Source organism: Delphinapterus leucas, chromosome 18 (genome assembly GCF_059928025.1).
Source record: "Delphinapterus leucas isolate spDelLeu-1000000601 "Yukka" chromosome 18, BTC_Dleu_Yukka2, whole genome shotgun sequence".
NCBI lineage: Eukaryota > Metazoa > Chordata > Mammalia > Artiodactyla > Monodontidae > Delphinapterus > Delphinapterus leucas.
Window position 1 is genome coordinate 63,554,283 of NC_143146.1, and position 15,461 is coordinate 63,569,743.

The 15,461-nt window shown below is 40.4% G+C and overlaps 1 protein-coding gene across 1 annotated transcript in view; it reads right to left on the reverse strand.

Annotated features, from left to right (window-relative positions):
* The window catches only part of NEK5 (NIMA related kinase 5), a 67,045-nt gene that overhangs the window by 27,490 nt on the left and 24,094 nt on the right, over nt 1–15,461 (reverse strand). Inside the window, 9 exon segments of the mRNA XM_089899623.1 lie at nt 1,642–1,734; nt 3,264–3,350; nt 4,438–4,554; nt 5,396–5,462; nt 7,930–8,114; nt 10,099–10,211; nt 11,912–11,993; nt 12,071–12,271; nt 13,575–13,629. Of these exon segments, the coding sequence (XP_089755749.1) occupies nt 1,642–1,734; nt 3,264–3,350; nt 4,438–4,554; nt 5,396–5,462; nt 7,930–8,114; nt 10,099–10,211; nt 11,912–11,993; nt 12,071–12,271; nt 13,575–13,629 (1,000 nt within the window).

Here is a 15,461-nt window from a genome sequence, read left to right on the forward strand (position 1 = left end):
CTTCGGGTTTGATCTCTCCTCGCCTCTGAGCTTCAGACTCACATATTCGGCTGCCTGTTTGGTACCATCTTCACTTTAATATTCATTCCACAATTTCATACCGAGCACGCACTACGGGCCAGATACTGTCCTACACAATGGGTTGGTGCAGAACGTGACCAGAAGGTCCCTGCTGACACGGAACTCACGTTTTACTGGAGTAAGATAGGTAATAAATGAGTTAAAGTAATGACATAATTTCGGAAGGTGTTAAATGTTATCAAGAGAATAAAATAGGGTAGTAGCATAGGGAATGAAGAGCAGATGAGGGTAATTCAGGAAAAGCCTACATGGCATTTGATTTAAGCCCTGGAACGGTGCTGGACCTTGGCTTGTGAAGGTCTGGGGAAAGCGTGTTCAAAAGCAGGGCAAAGGCTCCGAAGCGAAGCAGGGATGTGATCTCTCAGATCTTCCTGACTCAGCACATCCAAAGTGGTTCTCGAGTGCCCTTCCCCAAGAAGCTTGCTCCCCACTCTTCCCCATCTTGGTAAAATGTACTATTCCTTCCGAACCAGAAACTTATGAGTCTCCGTGTGTGTGTGTGTGTGTGTGTGTGTGTGTGTGTGTGTATAAATGCTCTTTTCTCTCCACCATTTCACATTAGGTCCCTATCACCTCCCCCTTAGAATTAATTACTGCCTCGTCTACGTACTTCACACACTGCATCTGTCAGTTTGAATTTTTATCAGTCGTTTGCCCTGCAACCCTGGGAAGCGTGTTTTCCTGCCTCGCAATCTTACACTCTGAAACAGGACGTGACTTTTGTGTCTTATATCTGTGAGGTTGGTTGTCTGATTTGATTGTGTAGTCTGGCTGTCTCAATTGCATGAGAAGTGTCATATTGCTTTATTTCCCTTAAAATACAACTACATTAGACCCCTAAGCCCCATCCACCCCACTGGGTGGAAAATTCAACCTCAGTCCACTTTAGAGCTCTCGACACCGCCTCCTGTGAAGGTCTCCAGGTTTTCACAAAGCAAAACACTCAGGGAGGCTGTTCAGCCTTCCTCAGCATGGGTTCCTCTGACCTACCCTCAGTCAAGCCCTCGGGGCACCTTGAGGATGAAGGGGAAAGACCTCCCAGAAGGAAAAGAAGAGTCTTTTGAGAACCATTTGATAATTCAGCTCTGCCCGGTTCCCTATTCATGCCAAAAAGGTAAGTTTGAAACAGAAGAGAAATTAACCGTCGGATTCACAGACCGAGGCGTCTGAGGCTCGGACTCAAAACGCCACCAGAGGACGTTCCGCAGGCAGTTCTCCAACTTGGCTGCGCCAGCTCACCAGTTAGCTCTTGAAAACGGGACACCTGGCCCCACCCCAGGCCATTTGGAGCCCAGGTGTTTGACTTTGGTTTTTCGTTGTTGTTTTGTTTTGTTTTGCGCCGCGGCGCGCAGCTCGCGGGATCTTTATTCCCCCATCAGGGATCAGACCCGTGCCCCCTGCAGTGGAAACACGGAGTCTTAACCACTGGACTGCCAGGGAAGTCCCTGTTTCCGTTTTTTAAAACTTTCCCACATGACTCTACTGCTCAGGGAGGGGCAGGAACAGCGGGCTGGAGCGAACTCCCTGGGAAACACAGCATCGTCTAACAACCACCATCACCTGCACAGGTGCTTCTTCCTCAGGTGCCTCTTGGTGGATGAGCAGGTCACTCTTCTTCACCAAATATGTTTTATGGCTTATTTTTGAGTCTTCCTTCAACATAAATTATACACAGTCAACAAGATTGGCTCTGCGTCAGTTCTGAAGGCCACTTTCTGAATGTCCCCCGCTAGACCTGAATGGGATCTAATGAGGACATGGCTGAAGAGAGCTCTCTTATGGCTTCTTTTCTCTACGGCTCCCTTTGGTATCCCCCAAGTGCTTCTCTCCTTGGCTCTCTAGAAAAGTCTGCCGTCCATATTCCCTGGACGCAGGCTTCCCATCGCAGACCTGTCTTAAAAACGGGGCTGATGATGGCACGAGGCTCCCCACCATTAACCAGACCTCTGCTCTGGGGAGAAGCACATCCAGCCTGCCCCCGCCCATGGCATTTGCCATGAAGCTTTGCGTGGTTCCTTCAGATGCCCTCTTCCTTAGCTCTGCCTCTCCAAATTCTACTCTTCTTCTCAGACCCAGTTTTGGCCCCATCTCTCTTCTTCCAGAAAAATCCTCCACCTGCTTGTACCACTCATCTTCACTCCCGTGCACTCACAGGGCTTAACCAGATTCAGCCTTATTGGATCATTGCTTCATATCTTTCCAACTATTTATTTAACTATTTAGAAAGAGTAGAGGTTTTAGAATCAGATATTTATTTAGTCTGCCTTGTAATATCTAAGTGACTTTGGGTGAGTTATTTAACTTCTGCTATAAGTAAAGGAGATATGTATGTGAAAGCTCTAGTTCACAGCCCAGTGCATACAATTGAATGGTACCATATGTTCATTTCACCTATATTAGTTCGTCTGTATGCCCTCAGGGGTGGGGCAGGGTGAGAGGGAAAGATCAATTTGAGTAGTGTGGGCAGGTTCTACACAATGAGTGTGTAGTTCAAGTGCATGTGAGAGGAGAGGCCGGCTGTGTCCTCGGCTGCTCTCGGTGCCCACCAGCCCGTCATAGGAGGAACATTCCCGGGCGCTGAGGGTGTTTCTAATTAAACATGGGGATGTATTTCATGCATTGTGGTCTCCAGACACGGGCCAGCTATCTCATCTGGAGCTCTACTGAAAAAGCAATGATCTGAGAATTGGAAGAATGAGTTTCCAGGGTGGCGCCTTCAAGGGATTTTTTCAAAAATCATCTCCACTGCACTCAAATGTTGCCTTATATGGACTTTCAAATCTTACCCCTGCATGTGAGACTATTCCAGTATAGCTGAACTCAGTAAATGCTCGTCTCTTTTCCTACCCAACGGGCATGAACTTACTTCCTGCATCTAATCCAGTTCCCAAGTAAAGTACTGCTCAGTCAATACTTATTGACTGATTCATGGGGAAGATGATCAAGCATACTTTTAATAACAGCCACTCTTAACTGAGACTGGCAGCCCCATCACTTGGTGTAGCCTCAAGTAAACCATAATAAAGTGAGGCTTCCATTAAATCTGACAGCTTTCCTACTTAAAGTTTGCATGATGAAGTTTATCTTTTCGATGAGAAGAGCATTACTTTTAATACCTGCTCAGATGAGTTAGCTCTGAACCAATAGAGCAACGCTTCCTTTAGAAGAATGAATTTATTTACCTCCAGTTCACACTCCATCTTCTTTCTAATTTCTTTCATGTCGTTGTGGTACTGTTGGCGTATTTCTTCTAGCTGCTTCCAGTATTCCTGGAAAGCAATCCCAATCCCGAAATGTTAAATGTTTGTGAACAACCTGACAGAATAATCTCTAGACAGCCTATGATTTTATTATTTTGTGTTTTTGGCCGCACCTCGCAGCATGCGGGATCGTAGTTCCCATGCAGTGGAAGCACACAGTCTTAACCACTGGACCGCCAGGGAAGTCCCCAGGACAGCCTATGAATTTAGAAATGTGTGATATATAGTAAGGGAAGAGCTGTTGCTCCCGAAAATGATAATCTGCCTTACACTTTGGCTGTGGTATTTCTCCCCAGTGAGGATACGGCCTCTTGGGATAATCTCATTTTTATATATAACCCCAAATGCATTACTGACATACAATTACTTTATATATAATCCTGTTATAAGTTGAATTTTGTCCCCCCCATCTCAAAAGATACATTGGAGTCTTAAGCCCCAGGACCTCAGAATGTGATCTTATTTGGAGACAGTGTCATTGCAGATGTGAGTAGTTAAGCTAAGATGTGGTCACACTGGGGCAGAGTGGGTCCCTAATGCATATGGCAGGTGTCCTGTTAAGAAGACGGCCACACCAGGAGGATGCCATGTCCGGTGGCAGAGACTGGAGTTGTGGCTCTGCAAACCAGGGCATCTGAACATCATGGACCAACCACCGGAAGCTAGCAAAAGGCAAAGAAGGATTCCCCTCCAGGTTTCAGAGGGAGCGTGGCCCTGCTGACACCTTGACTTTGGACTTCAAGCCTCCAGAACTGTGCGACAATAAATTTCTGTTGTTTTAAACTGCCGGGTTTGTTGTAAGGCAGCCCTAGGGAACTAATACAAATTTCAAAAATGTTCAGGATGGACAGTTACTTTATCAATCTGAGGTAAAAAGCCTTATGAACTCATCGACACTGCATTCTCTGAGAAGGTGAAATACATCTCTCTCTCTCCCCTGAACCCCAGCATGGCACATCACACCACTGTGTCCAACAAGTGTTTGTGTAACGGGCTCTCTCAGGTGCACCGTAGATGCTAAAATCAACATCCCATTACAGTACAAAAGACAATGAGAGAAGTACAACGGTAGCCCTGGAAGCAGACAGTTTTTAACCTGCTCCTTCCTTTCATTTCTCCTGAACTGCAGCTCCTGGAATCCAGGCTCTTCCCCATTACTTCTTAGCTTTTGTCTCTGGTTGTGATTTGGCTCAGCAGAAGATGGACGAATACCCTATTATTAGAATGAAATAATTTATAAAGCGTACTTGCATTTTGGAAACATCTTATGATTTGACCTTGACCCCCATCCTTTAAACAATAATTATATCATCAATCTCAGTATTTGGGAGTTTTGTTTCTTTTTAAATACTGAGCAGTAGAATTTTCTTAGTTTAAGTGTGAAACATTTAAAGAGTAAAGAAAATAAAACCATTTGTGTTGTTTAGTCTAAGCAATCAATATTTTACGCTACCATGTGAGACACCGAGATTCACTTTCTGAACTGCTAAATTATAATTGGGAAATCCAAGTTCTGTAAAAGTTTAGCAACCCCTGGAGCATGAGATTAGGTAGGGGAAGAGAATTAGAACTTTTGAGCAGTTCAAAATAAGAGCAATACAAATAGGAGGTGTATCCAAGCTCGCTCAGCCCCAGAATTTTGACACTATACTTAAGAGTAAAGGTTAACTTTCATTTCAAATAAAATACAGTAATCCCTCTTTGAAAATGTGTAGAATTCTAATAAAATAGAATCGAAGAATTGCAGCACTGAAAGGGACCTTGAAGCCCATCTACAGCTTTTATAGAAAAGGAAATTGAGGTTCAGAGAGGTGGCATGTCCTGCCTAAGGTCACATAGCAAGTGATGGAGCCAGGGAAGGGACTAGGCTTCCCAGACCCTAACTGAAGCCTATTCCCATTATTCTTCTTTAGCTATTAAAAACCGGGGAAAGTGGAGAATAGTCTTAATCATCTATGTAGAATGGTCTTTGACTTGGGGATCCATGAATATTTGTGAACAGAGAAAGCATTAGAAAATTCCTGATGGCCTCTTATATTTGGTATTTTACTTACCAATTGCTTTTCCACTTTCAGCTTATGTCGTTGAGCTTCACATTTCCTCTGAAGGTATTCAGCAAGCCTTAGGAAATACAAACGTTCGGCCTGAGTAGAAATTTTAACTCATCATAGGCACCAATTCGACAAGTGAATTTTCAGCTTTGTAATGAGACTCACAATTCACCTGTGACGTTCCGAGTTCGAGAAGTAATTCAAAGTTACCAATGTGTACATTGCAAAAGAAGATATCTTTGAAATCGAGAAGAAAGGGAGGTAAAGAGAACAGTAAAACTGGGGATACAGGACAGGATAGAACTGAAAAATATTCTGTTACAGTGATTTTTCTTCAGGGCAGGAATCAGTCCACCCATAGTCTATAACATGTCGATGGGAAAGAGAAAAAACCCGTAGCAGGATCTTCTCATGCTGTGTGCAGGTATCTAATCTATAGCCTTGTCATCCTGACTGCACTGATAGCTGCTCGTCTGTTGGCTGCACGATACTCTGAGCTCCTCAGAGCAGGATGGGGGCCCCTCCCTTCACCTCTGCTCCTCACGCTGGCTCACAAATGCTTAATGAATAAAGAAATGAGGCTTTCTCCATCTCTCACAATGTTTTAAGTATTTTTCCAGCACAATTCTGGTCAATTCTAGTCAAACTATTTTCAGGTTTGTACCTATGTTCTAGATATCTATCTTTTTTTCAGAATTTCCTACAAGAATTTCTGTAATTACAGATTGCTAAACAAAAACTACCACATTTCAGATCATAGTATGAGCTAGTGATAAAGTTCTTTGGAATTCTAGCAACTTCCTGGGCTCCAAAGACAGAACTGCCATTTCAGAAACTCATTTAGGCACATCAGGATGAGTGGTCCCCAGTTTCTGAAGAGTCAAGTTAATAAATCAGTTGTTTAGAAATATGATGAAATCATAAGCTAGTTACAGTCTTTGGGCCTTAGTTCCCCATCTGTAAAATGGGCACAATACCAATCTCACAGGGGGTGATGTGAGGATTAGCAGAGACAAGTTCTGTGAAGGTTCCTGAGCAGCGTCTGACACATGGATTGTGTTTGACTCAGATGAGGGCTAACATGTAGCACTCCTCTCAGAAACTTATCTCCATGAGAAAAACTATTGTTATCCAGGGGCTGTTCAAGAGACATTCTCTCCCTCTCGCTCTCTCTCTCTCTCTCTCTCTCTCTCTCTGTCTTTCCTTCTCTCCCCAACCCTCTATAGGTTCTTCTTCCTCCAGACGAGTACATCAAGACTTGATTCCCATGGAATTGGAGCTCTGATAGAGAGAAAGCTGGGCAGGGGGCTTGGAATAACAATGAGGAGGGGTTGCCAGTCATCAGAGGGGCATCCTGGAACATCGTAAGATGATGGGCAGCAGCATACAGGGAAGAGGAGGACCTTTCTACCATTTTATGTGAGAGTTTGGGAGATGCAATCATACATAATCAAAATAATTGATAGTTTGACAGCTCTCATATCTAGACAAACGGTGGAAGACACAGTTTCCCAGTGGCTGAGAAAAGGGAAAGGGAGCTTTGTGCCTGTACCTAGTTCTTATGTAAAATATGTCACTCATTAGTTGAGTCCTATACGAATATTATAATTTGAACTAATGGAACACATAACTTTTGATGATCATGGAGGTCATTAAAAATATGTTATGAAGATGGAAAAAAACCATAACCGCACCCAATATCTTTAAAAATAAAATGTCTACTTTTCCCATCATGCATTTCTGGAGAAATCATTCTTTTATTATTCTTGTTTATCTAATGTTCATTAGCTATCTGATGAGATCACCATCATATAGACTCATATGTTTCATTGTTTGTCCAAACTTTCAACAATAAATAACCACAGACACCAAAAGTTAGCAAATTCCCAACACTGAAAGAAAAAATGTGATGGCAAAAGCATTTTTAAAACATGCCCCTCAGGCTTAGGTCTTCAGGGCTGTGGATGGGTGTCAATCATTCTGATCACAGAACACTGACATCAGTGTGAAAGAAACCATAACAAGTGTTGTAGATCTGTAGAAATTGGTTATGGAGTAAACTTTTTGAAAGTACACCATAATTATATTATTTTCTTTCTAATACATCCATATTCTGAAAAATCCCAAAATATAAATGCTAAATGAAATATATTTCACTTTTCAGTAGGTGTCAAATTATAATTTGATTACAGTTCAATTATTATTAATATTAATAATATTAATAAATATTTGGAAATGATACATAAACAACTATTTTCATCACTCCCGGATAGTGGAATTTACTAGGAAAAAGAAAAGACATTAAAAATTCAAAGAGCATTAATCTGTTCCCACAGTCAAATGGCTACCTGAATAAGATTAGCTACATCAAAGTTAAGATGAAAAAGGGTCAAGGGAACTGTGAATTAAGTATTTTAAATGAAGAGACTGGAAGTTCTTCCCAGATGTTTTAGGAGAATTTGGAAGGACTTCAGAATAAATGTTGATATAGCAAACTATTTTCAGAGGACCCAAGTTTAAGTAGACTATGACATTACCATTGACCTGAAGATGGACTGTGGCTTTCTTCCTGATTATAATTCTCCTCAACTCTGGTATCTTTTTGAGGAACATAGTGGTAATTTTGTCCATTGGCTCTCTTCCTCAACAAGTCAAGTTGAGCATAATAATGGTCATAATGTCCACACACCGCAGCAAGTTTGGGCCTTTCTACCATTTTTATCTGAGGGATTAAAAAGAAGAGAGATATTTTTAAAATACATGATTAAAGTCTATAACAACTGACAGTATTAGTGACCATAGCTATGACAAGGCATTGGAGCTATCTTCTTTTTGCTCTAGACTTGTTTTTGAGGAATCTTAGAATCCCCAAATCCTAGAACTGAAAAATGTTTTAGAAGTCTAAGTACTGTAGTGCAGTAGTTTATAATTTTGCTAAGGTGTGAATATGAGTCATGTATACTTCATGGCTAGTGTATCAGAAACACTTAGCGAGTGAGTATCTATCCAACCCAAGATCTGAAACTAAACTCAGCATTATTATTTCTTATTTTTCATAAATTTATTTCCACCTTACTAGACTTTATGGGAGAACACTGTATTGTGCAACTCACAGATTTGGGGATTTGCAAAACGTTTAGGTTCTGATAAATTTACTAAATACAAAATGGCAACATGACTGGAAGGAAAGAAGAAGCTGAATCACTCAGAGTCAATTCTTCCCATGTAAACACAAGGAAAGTCATGTAACAGCTGTGACCAGCTTATGACCATCTCAAGCTATGCCTCACCACCCTTCCCAACCAGAACAGAATGAGAGGAGAACCAGAAACAAATGTTTATCTTAGCATTCCTTAGTAGAGGCCACTGAGCTGGAAGACAAGAATCAGACCAGATTAACATATGAAAACCAGTCAAGGCCCTCTTGCTAAATAGCAAAATAGGGTCAATTTATGGTGACCATGCTGTCCACTTAACAGTTGCTAACAAAAGAAAAAACGAAGATCAAACCTATGGAAAGGTCTGGAACTTATAACTGGAAATACGAATAACCAAACAAGTGGTTAAAACTGAAATTTACTCACTGTAAAGAAGTAACACATTACATTCTTTGTTCTTTTTAATGCTATATGGCTCATATATATATACATATGAACCATATGGAATTGTAGATATTTAACCATCTTTAACTTACAAAAATGGCACATTTATATAGTTCTATTCAAATATTAAAGTAAATGTATATAATTTTCCTTATCAGTCTAAACATGGATTGTATATTTATTTTAAAAATCTTTTAAAGTGTGAAGTCGTTTTCTTAGTTTTACAATGTTTTTACAAAGAAGTTACTACTAATTACTTGAAAAATGGCTAGAAATAGAGAAAAGTATTAGAAGGAAAAAACAGCTTCTTTAGGATTTTCTCTAAAGTCCCAAATGGTAATGAGAACATCAGAGGTGGCTCCTGTGCAGGCACGTTCATTTCACTGCATTAGGAGAAACTTTCAAAGGATTGAGAAAATGTCAATGGGTTCGCCTAACTCCATCCATCCATGAGTCTTTTAGATGTTTGTTTTTGGGTTTTTTTTTGTCTCCTACAGGGCTTGCTACAGAGTATTCTAAATCACAACATACTTTATACCATGAGCCTTCTTCTTTTTTTTTTTTTTACCATAAGCCTTCTTTTAAAATACAATTTTTCAATTAAAATACAATAGCCATTTTTATGTACCAGAAGCATTTCACTAGCATAAACTAAAAGATTCAACATTCTGCTGAAGTGGATTCAAATAACTGGCATGAAGAAACTCTGGGGAAAAAAAATCAATGATTATATAATAAAAATTTCTCAATTATATATAACATCAGAATTAAGAGTATGAAATGCATGTTTTCCGCCACTATGCTACTCACTTGTCCTATATAGAAAAACCTTATTTACTTAAAGAAATTAAAAGAATTTAATTATAAAAAGAAAACCAAAACTAATGTATAGCATACTTATAAGGAAATACAGCATTGTTAAAAATAACAACTTGAAGCTGTCCCATGAAGTACCCACTTTAATGTTCATTACAGAATTTTATTACAAGCACAAAACTAGTGAACCCCAAAGTAATGACCTTGTACCTCATGAACATGTGCAAGTAGTTCTGTAGAATATGCCATCCGCTAAAAAAAACAGAGGAAGGGTTTAGCATGACTTACAGATATGGGCTTCTGGGCTCCAGCTGGTGGTCTCCATTCATTTCTATATATGTCCTTCCTCCTTGATCTTGGCAGGCACTTTCCCTGGAATCTCACTTTCTGCATTTTAAAATCTTATTTAACCAAAATAAAACAACTTAATTTTTTAAAAATTTCCACATCATTAATACTATGCTTGTGAGAGTATAAGGGGCATTTCATAACACAGTAAGTTCTCTTTAACCAGAGACATTTATACCCATGGAGAGAAGTGCTGATGGAAAATTACTACACATTTTCTTTGAATGGAGGAAACAATTTTTTCCAGTGTTCCTTTACATATTTCCAGTAATATATAACACTACTTTTTAAAAATTGGGGAATTGACATTTATGGAAACAATATGCATAACATAATGGCATATTTAGTAATTAAGTTATTAACTAAATTAATTTAATTACAAGTAATTAAATGTAGTCATCAGAGCTTGGGTTATCAGGCCACAGCATTCATGTTGCATTGTTGTTTGAAATGGATGAGTAGGTCTTCGAATATGTTTGTGTTTGTCACCTTCAAAATGTGTTCTTGGGACTTCCCTGGTGGCGCAGTGGTTAAGAATCCGCCTGCCAGTGCAGGGGAAGCAGGTTTGATCCCTGGTCCGGGAAGATCCCACATTCCACGGAGCAACTAAGCCCGTGCGCCACAACTACTGAGCCTCTGCTCTAGAGCCCGCGAGCCACAACTACTGAAGCCCGCGCGCCTAGAGCCCGTGCTCCGCAACAAGAGAAGCCACTGCAGTTAGAAGCCCGTGCACCACAACGCGGAGTAGTCCCAGCTCGCCGCAACTAGAGAAAGCCTGCGCGCAGCAACGAAGATCCAACGCAGCCAAAAATAAATAGAAAAAAAAATGTGTTCTTGTTTTCCTACCTGTCCTACATTAGAAATGTAGACAATACACTTTCTCTCGTCCTCTACTTATCTACTTTCTAAACATGCTCAATCTAGACTAATATATAACGATGGCAAACGAAATTCAACATGGCAGAATCATTAATTCACTTTCCCTTTATAACTTTTCTCACTTTTAGTTTCTCCATCACAGTGGATAATATTCCCCCATTATCCATTCCCTGGAGAGATAAAGATTTGGTTATGGCCAAAAATCCTGATGCTCTTATTTCACAATTATCAATTGAATTAGTAATTTTTCTCTTTAATGTCTGTCTGTCTGTCTCTCTCTCACACACACACACGGAACTTCACCAGCGGATCCCTACCCACCGCTACAACTGCTTCTCCATTTATCATTACCGTAAAGTATCAGCTGCTTTCTTCGGGGGTCACATAATAACGTTCTCCCACTGTCACCAGTCAGGTGCGAGATCCTAACCTCAGCTCCAACAGGCCTCTGCAGGAGAACTCTTACTCGCCAGTCCATTCTATTTCAGAAGAATAAGCCTCATTTCATGATTCCATGTCTGTCTGCGAACCTTCTTTGGCCCTCTATCCCTTCCCTACACAAAAGTTAAGTTTAGATTCTACCTCTTTGCGCATCTCTTTATCATCAAATCCACTGCTTCATCAAGTTTTCCGGACTGATGAGAAGAGAGGAGATGAATCCTCCAGGTCATGCATAAACTAGATATACAGGCACGCCCCCAGGTCACCACTTGACAAGATAATTTTTCTTCTGCTTATACTGCCCATATTTTTTAAACGTCCATGTTCAACATATTTGGAGGAATTTCTCTGCTAAAGTTATCAGCCATATATTATAAATCATCGCGTGAGACACAATAAATGTTTTTTGATCGCACGGTTAAATCATTCTTACCTGGGACCACCTTCCCAGCAGGTGGAGAAGCGGACGATCTTGCTTTATGTCTGAGGGTGTGATTGAATTCTTCCTGAATGACCTAAAATCAAACAGTGTGTCAGGACCTGCTAGTAAAAAACTCTGTCAAAATCCAAACAGAATCGCCTCAAAACTCACCTCGGGAGTCAAGTATTTGGCCATAAGATTCTCTAAAAAGGGCCTTTTCAAAATGGAACTAATGGATGGTCGAGCTTGGGGAGATACTTCAAAGAGCTGGGATATTAAGGACTGTAGGTCATGGGAAAACCTTGGAGATATTGGGGGAACACGAGCTTGACAAATCTTCAGAACCAGCTGGTGTAAGTTGTTACCCTCAAACTGAAAAGACAAGGAATGGTGATACTAAATCAGAGAAAAATTCAATGCTAGTATTTAAAGTAATATCAAGAAACAAAACAATGTTATATAGCTTTAATTAGAAGCACTATGGTCTACCCTGAACGGCTTCTATCAGCTAATCTTTCATGAGTAGATACTGTAGGCGGTTATTCAATGAAATGTCGTCCTACTTAAAAAAGGGTTTTTTTAGTTTTTTTCTTATTATCAAAATATTTACTCATTCTAAAAAACTGGGAAGTATAGGAAATTATAAACAGGCAAAATACATACAATTTCACCACACAGAGGTACATTTCCTTCTAGTCTTTTTAAAAATAATGTTTATTTTACAAAGTTGAGATCATAACAATATGAAATTTTATATCTTGCTTTTTAAATTAACATAACATAAACCATTTCCTCAAAAATTCTTCATAAACCAGAAATCATTCCATTGCATGAAATCATCATTATTTACACATAATGATAATGTTGGGCAGAATGGTGTGGCAGAAAAGATCAGGTTTGGCTTAGACACTTACTATCTGACACTTACTATTTGAAAATAATGATAATAATAATAACAATAACAACAAAATGACAGCTGTGTACAAAAGAGGTAACATAGATGGTCTAAGACTGCTATCCTTAGAAAGGCCTGCTTACATTGGCCCTTGGCTGGCATCTGGGAACTTGGATTTCAGGAGAGTTCTCACCATTCCCAAAATGTTCTGAGTGGCTCTCTTTTTCCCCACACTGTGCAAACAACATGGTTTATGCTGAATACCTGCTTTCTTCCTGGGACTCTAGAAGCTTGGCACTTGCTAGGCAGAGGTGCCTACATGACCAGTCCCAACAAAAACCCTGGACACTGGGTCTCGAATGAGCTTCCCTGGTAGATTACATTTCACATGTACTGTCACAACCTGTTGCTGGAGAAATCAGTGCATCCTGTGTGACTCTACTGGGAAAGGCTCTTGGAAGCTTGTGCCTGGTTTCCGACAATCTTCGCCCCATGCACCTTTTCCCTTTGCTGATTATGTATTGATACGTTCACACACAATTTATTTTTATGGAAATATGCTACATGTACTATTCTCCAACTTGGATTTTGTACTTTATAATATAGCTTGGATATCTTTCCGTTTCGGTATATATGGAGCTGTCATTCTTGTTAATAGCTTGTCCATATAATTTTTAACAATCTAATAAAACCAAACATTAACCTTTTCCTCTCAAGAGGTTAATTTCATTTATACAGTTTTCAATAGTTCAAGATTAACCTGATGATTAATATACTTACAGGATGTGTGAGTGTGCAGAGCTCATACAAGACGCAGCCAAGAGACCAAATATCCCTGGGTAAGATAAGAGTTGACACGCTAAGAAATATCAATAATTCTCAATGAAAACCTTTATCCTTACAGTGCATTATATTTGTGCATCTTTACAATTTTATATAGGTTGACAAGTTTTCACAAATGCTTTCAGTACATTATCAATTCTTAATGAGACTAGAGGGAAAATTTGTAGTTTGTCAGAATCCTAGCAAAGAAAAGGTATACAAGCTTTGCTAGAATCTGATGGCTCAATATTCACTTCATGTGATGAGCTCGAAGAAAATGTGTACATGTGTGGAATTCTGAGCAACTTGGAGGAGGAAGGCAGAACTCAAACATGGATTTGTTTGATTCAAAGGGTGACATCTGGTTGATTTAGAAAGGAATATTCTATTCAAGGCTATTGACAAAACCAAAGTTAGACTAAGTGATGACCAGAGTATCTGGTACTCAATGAACTTGAAGAAAATGTGCTAAAACTAGGCCTGTGCAGGTGTCCAATGAATGACCTTTTGACCCCAGAGGGCCCAAAACACCACCCTCTGATCATGCTAAACACCTCCATCTTTGAACATGCATCCTATGAAGAAGGATGTAACTCAGATATGTCTATCCAGAACACCAGCTACCTCACCTCTTCCCTACCTCCAATCCTCTTTCCCCACGCCGAAGACCACGCCGAAGACCACACATAAATATCTCAAGCCCCTCACCTTCAGGGAGGCAGATCTAAGACGTGTACTCCAGTCTCCTCATTTGGCTGCCTTGTGAATAAACCCTTTCTCTGCTGCAAACCTCGGTGCCTCAGCATTTGGCTTGTCTGTTCATCAGGCAAATGAATCTGGTTTCATAACCATTACTGCTAGGGTCTTCCAATGATCGAAAGCATCAGACCAGCATATTTAAATGTTGACTCAAATCCCTAAAAATGCAGTACAAGGAAACAAAGCCATGCCGCGGAGCTGGGGGTCTCTCTGTGTAGCACTGTGCCCTGTTCTGGACAGCCTGCCCTTCTACCCCGGCTACACAAGCCGCATTCCTGCTCAGCTTGAGGCCACACCCCTTCTCTAAGTCAGAGGCTGTCTCCAAGAAATGCCTGCTCTTTCACTATGTGGAGAAATGTTTACCACTCTTTTTCAGGGCTTTGCCCTCTCTTTCAAAGTAAAACAGCCAAATATCCCTTGGGTATTTTCCTAAACAAACAGACAATTAACTCCACAAAGAAACGCAGTCTTCCTGCAAGGCCAACTGGTTCAACTGGCAGACAGCTTTCAAAAGTGAGAACTCTTCCTTCTCCTTCCATGGAAGTAAAAACTGCCTCATCTTCATCTTTTATCACTGTGTCTATTAATATTGTTATTCCTGACAGTACGCTCTGGTGCCACATACATAAAAGCCAGCTGAATTTTAAAGCTGGAAGATGCCTGAACAATTACCTGTCTACCTATGCCCTAACTATTACCAGCTCTCTTTGTTGCAGGTAGGGGAACTGAGGCCCACAGAGATGGACTGACTTGGTGCAGTTGCCGACTGAGTCAATATTAGGATTCCTGGCTGCTAAACCAGTACTCAGTCACCAGCCTCACCGTCTTCTGACCCATTTACAGCACGTTCCTGCAACAGGCTAAACAGGGCTTAGAAAGCATGAGAATCAAATACACAGACGGACATCACAGTGACTGCGATTTTCAATGGTATTCTTTCTATCACTGGCATCTTCAAAAGAAATGTCTCTTTTCTAAATAAGTTCAAAACCTTCAGAGAACACTGAAGTGGTCAGAGACAGTCACTGGGAGCCTCATTTCACAGGGGAAGAAAATGAAATTACAAAAGCACCATAAGAAAGAATG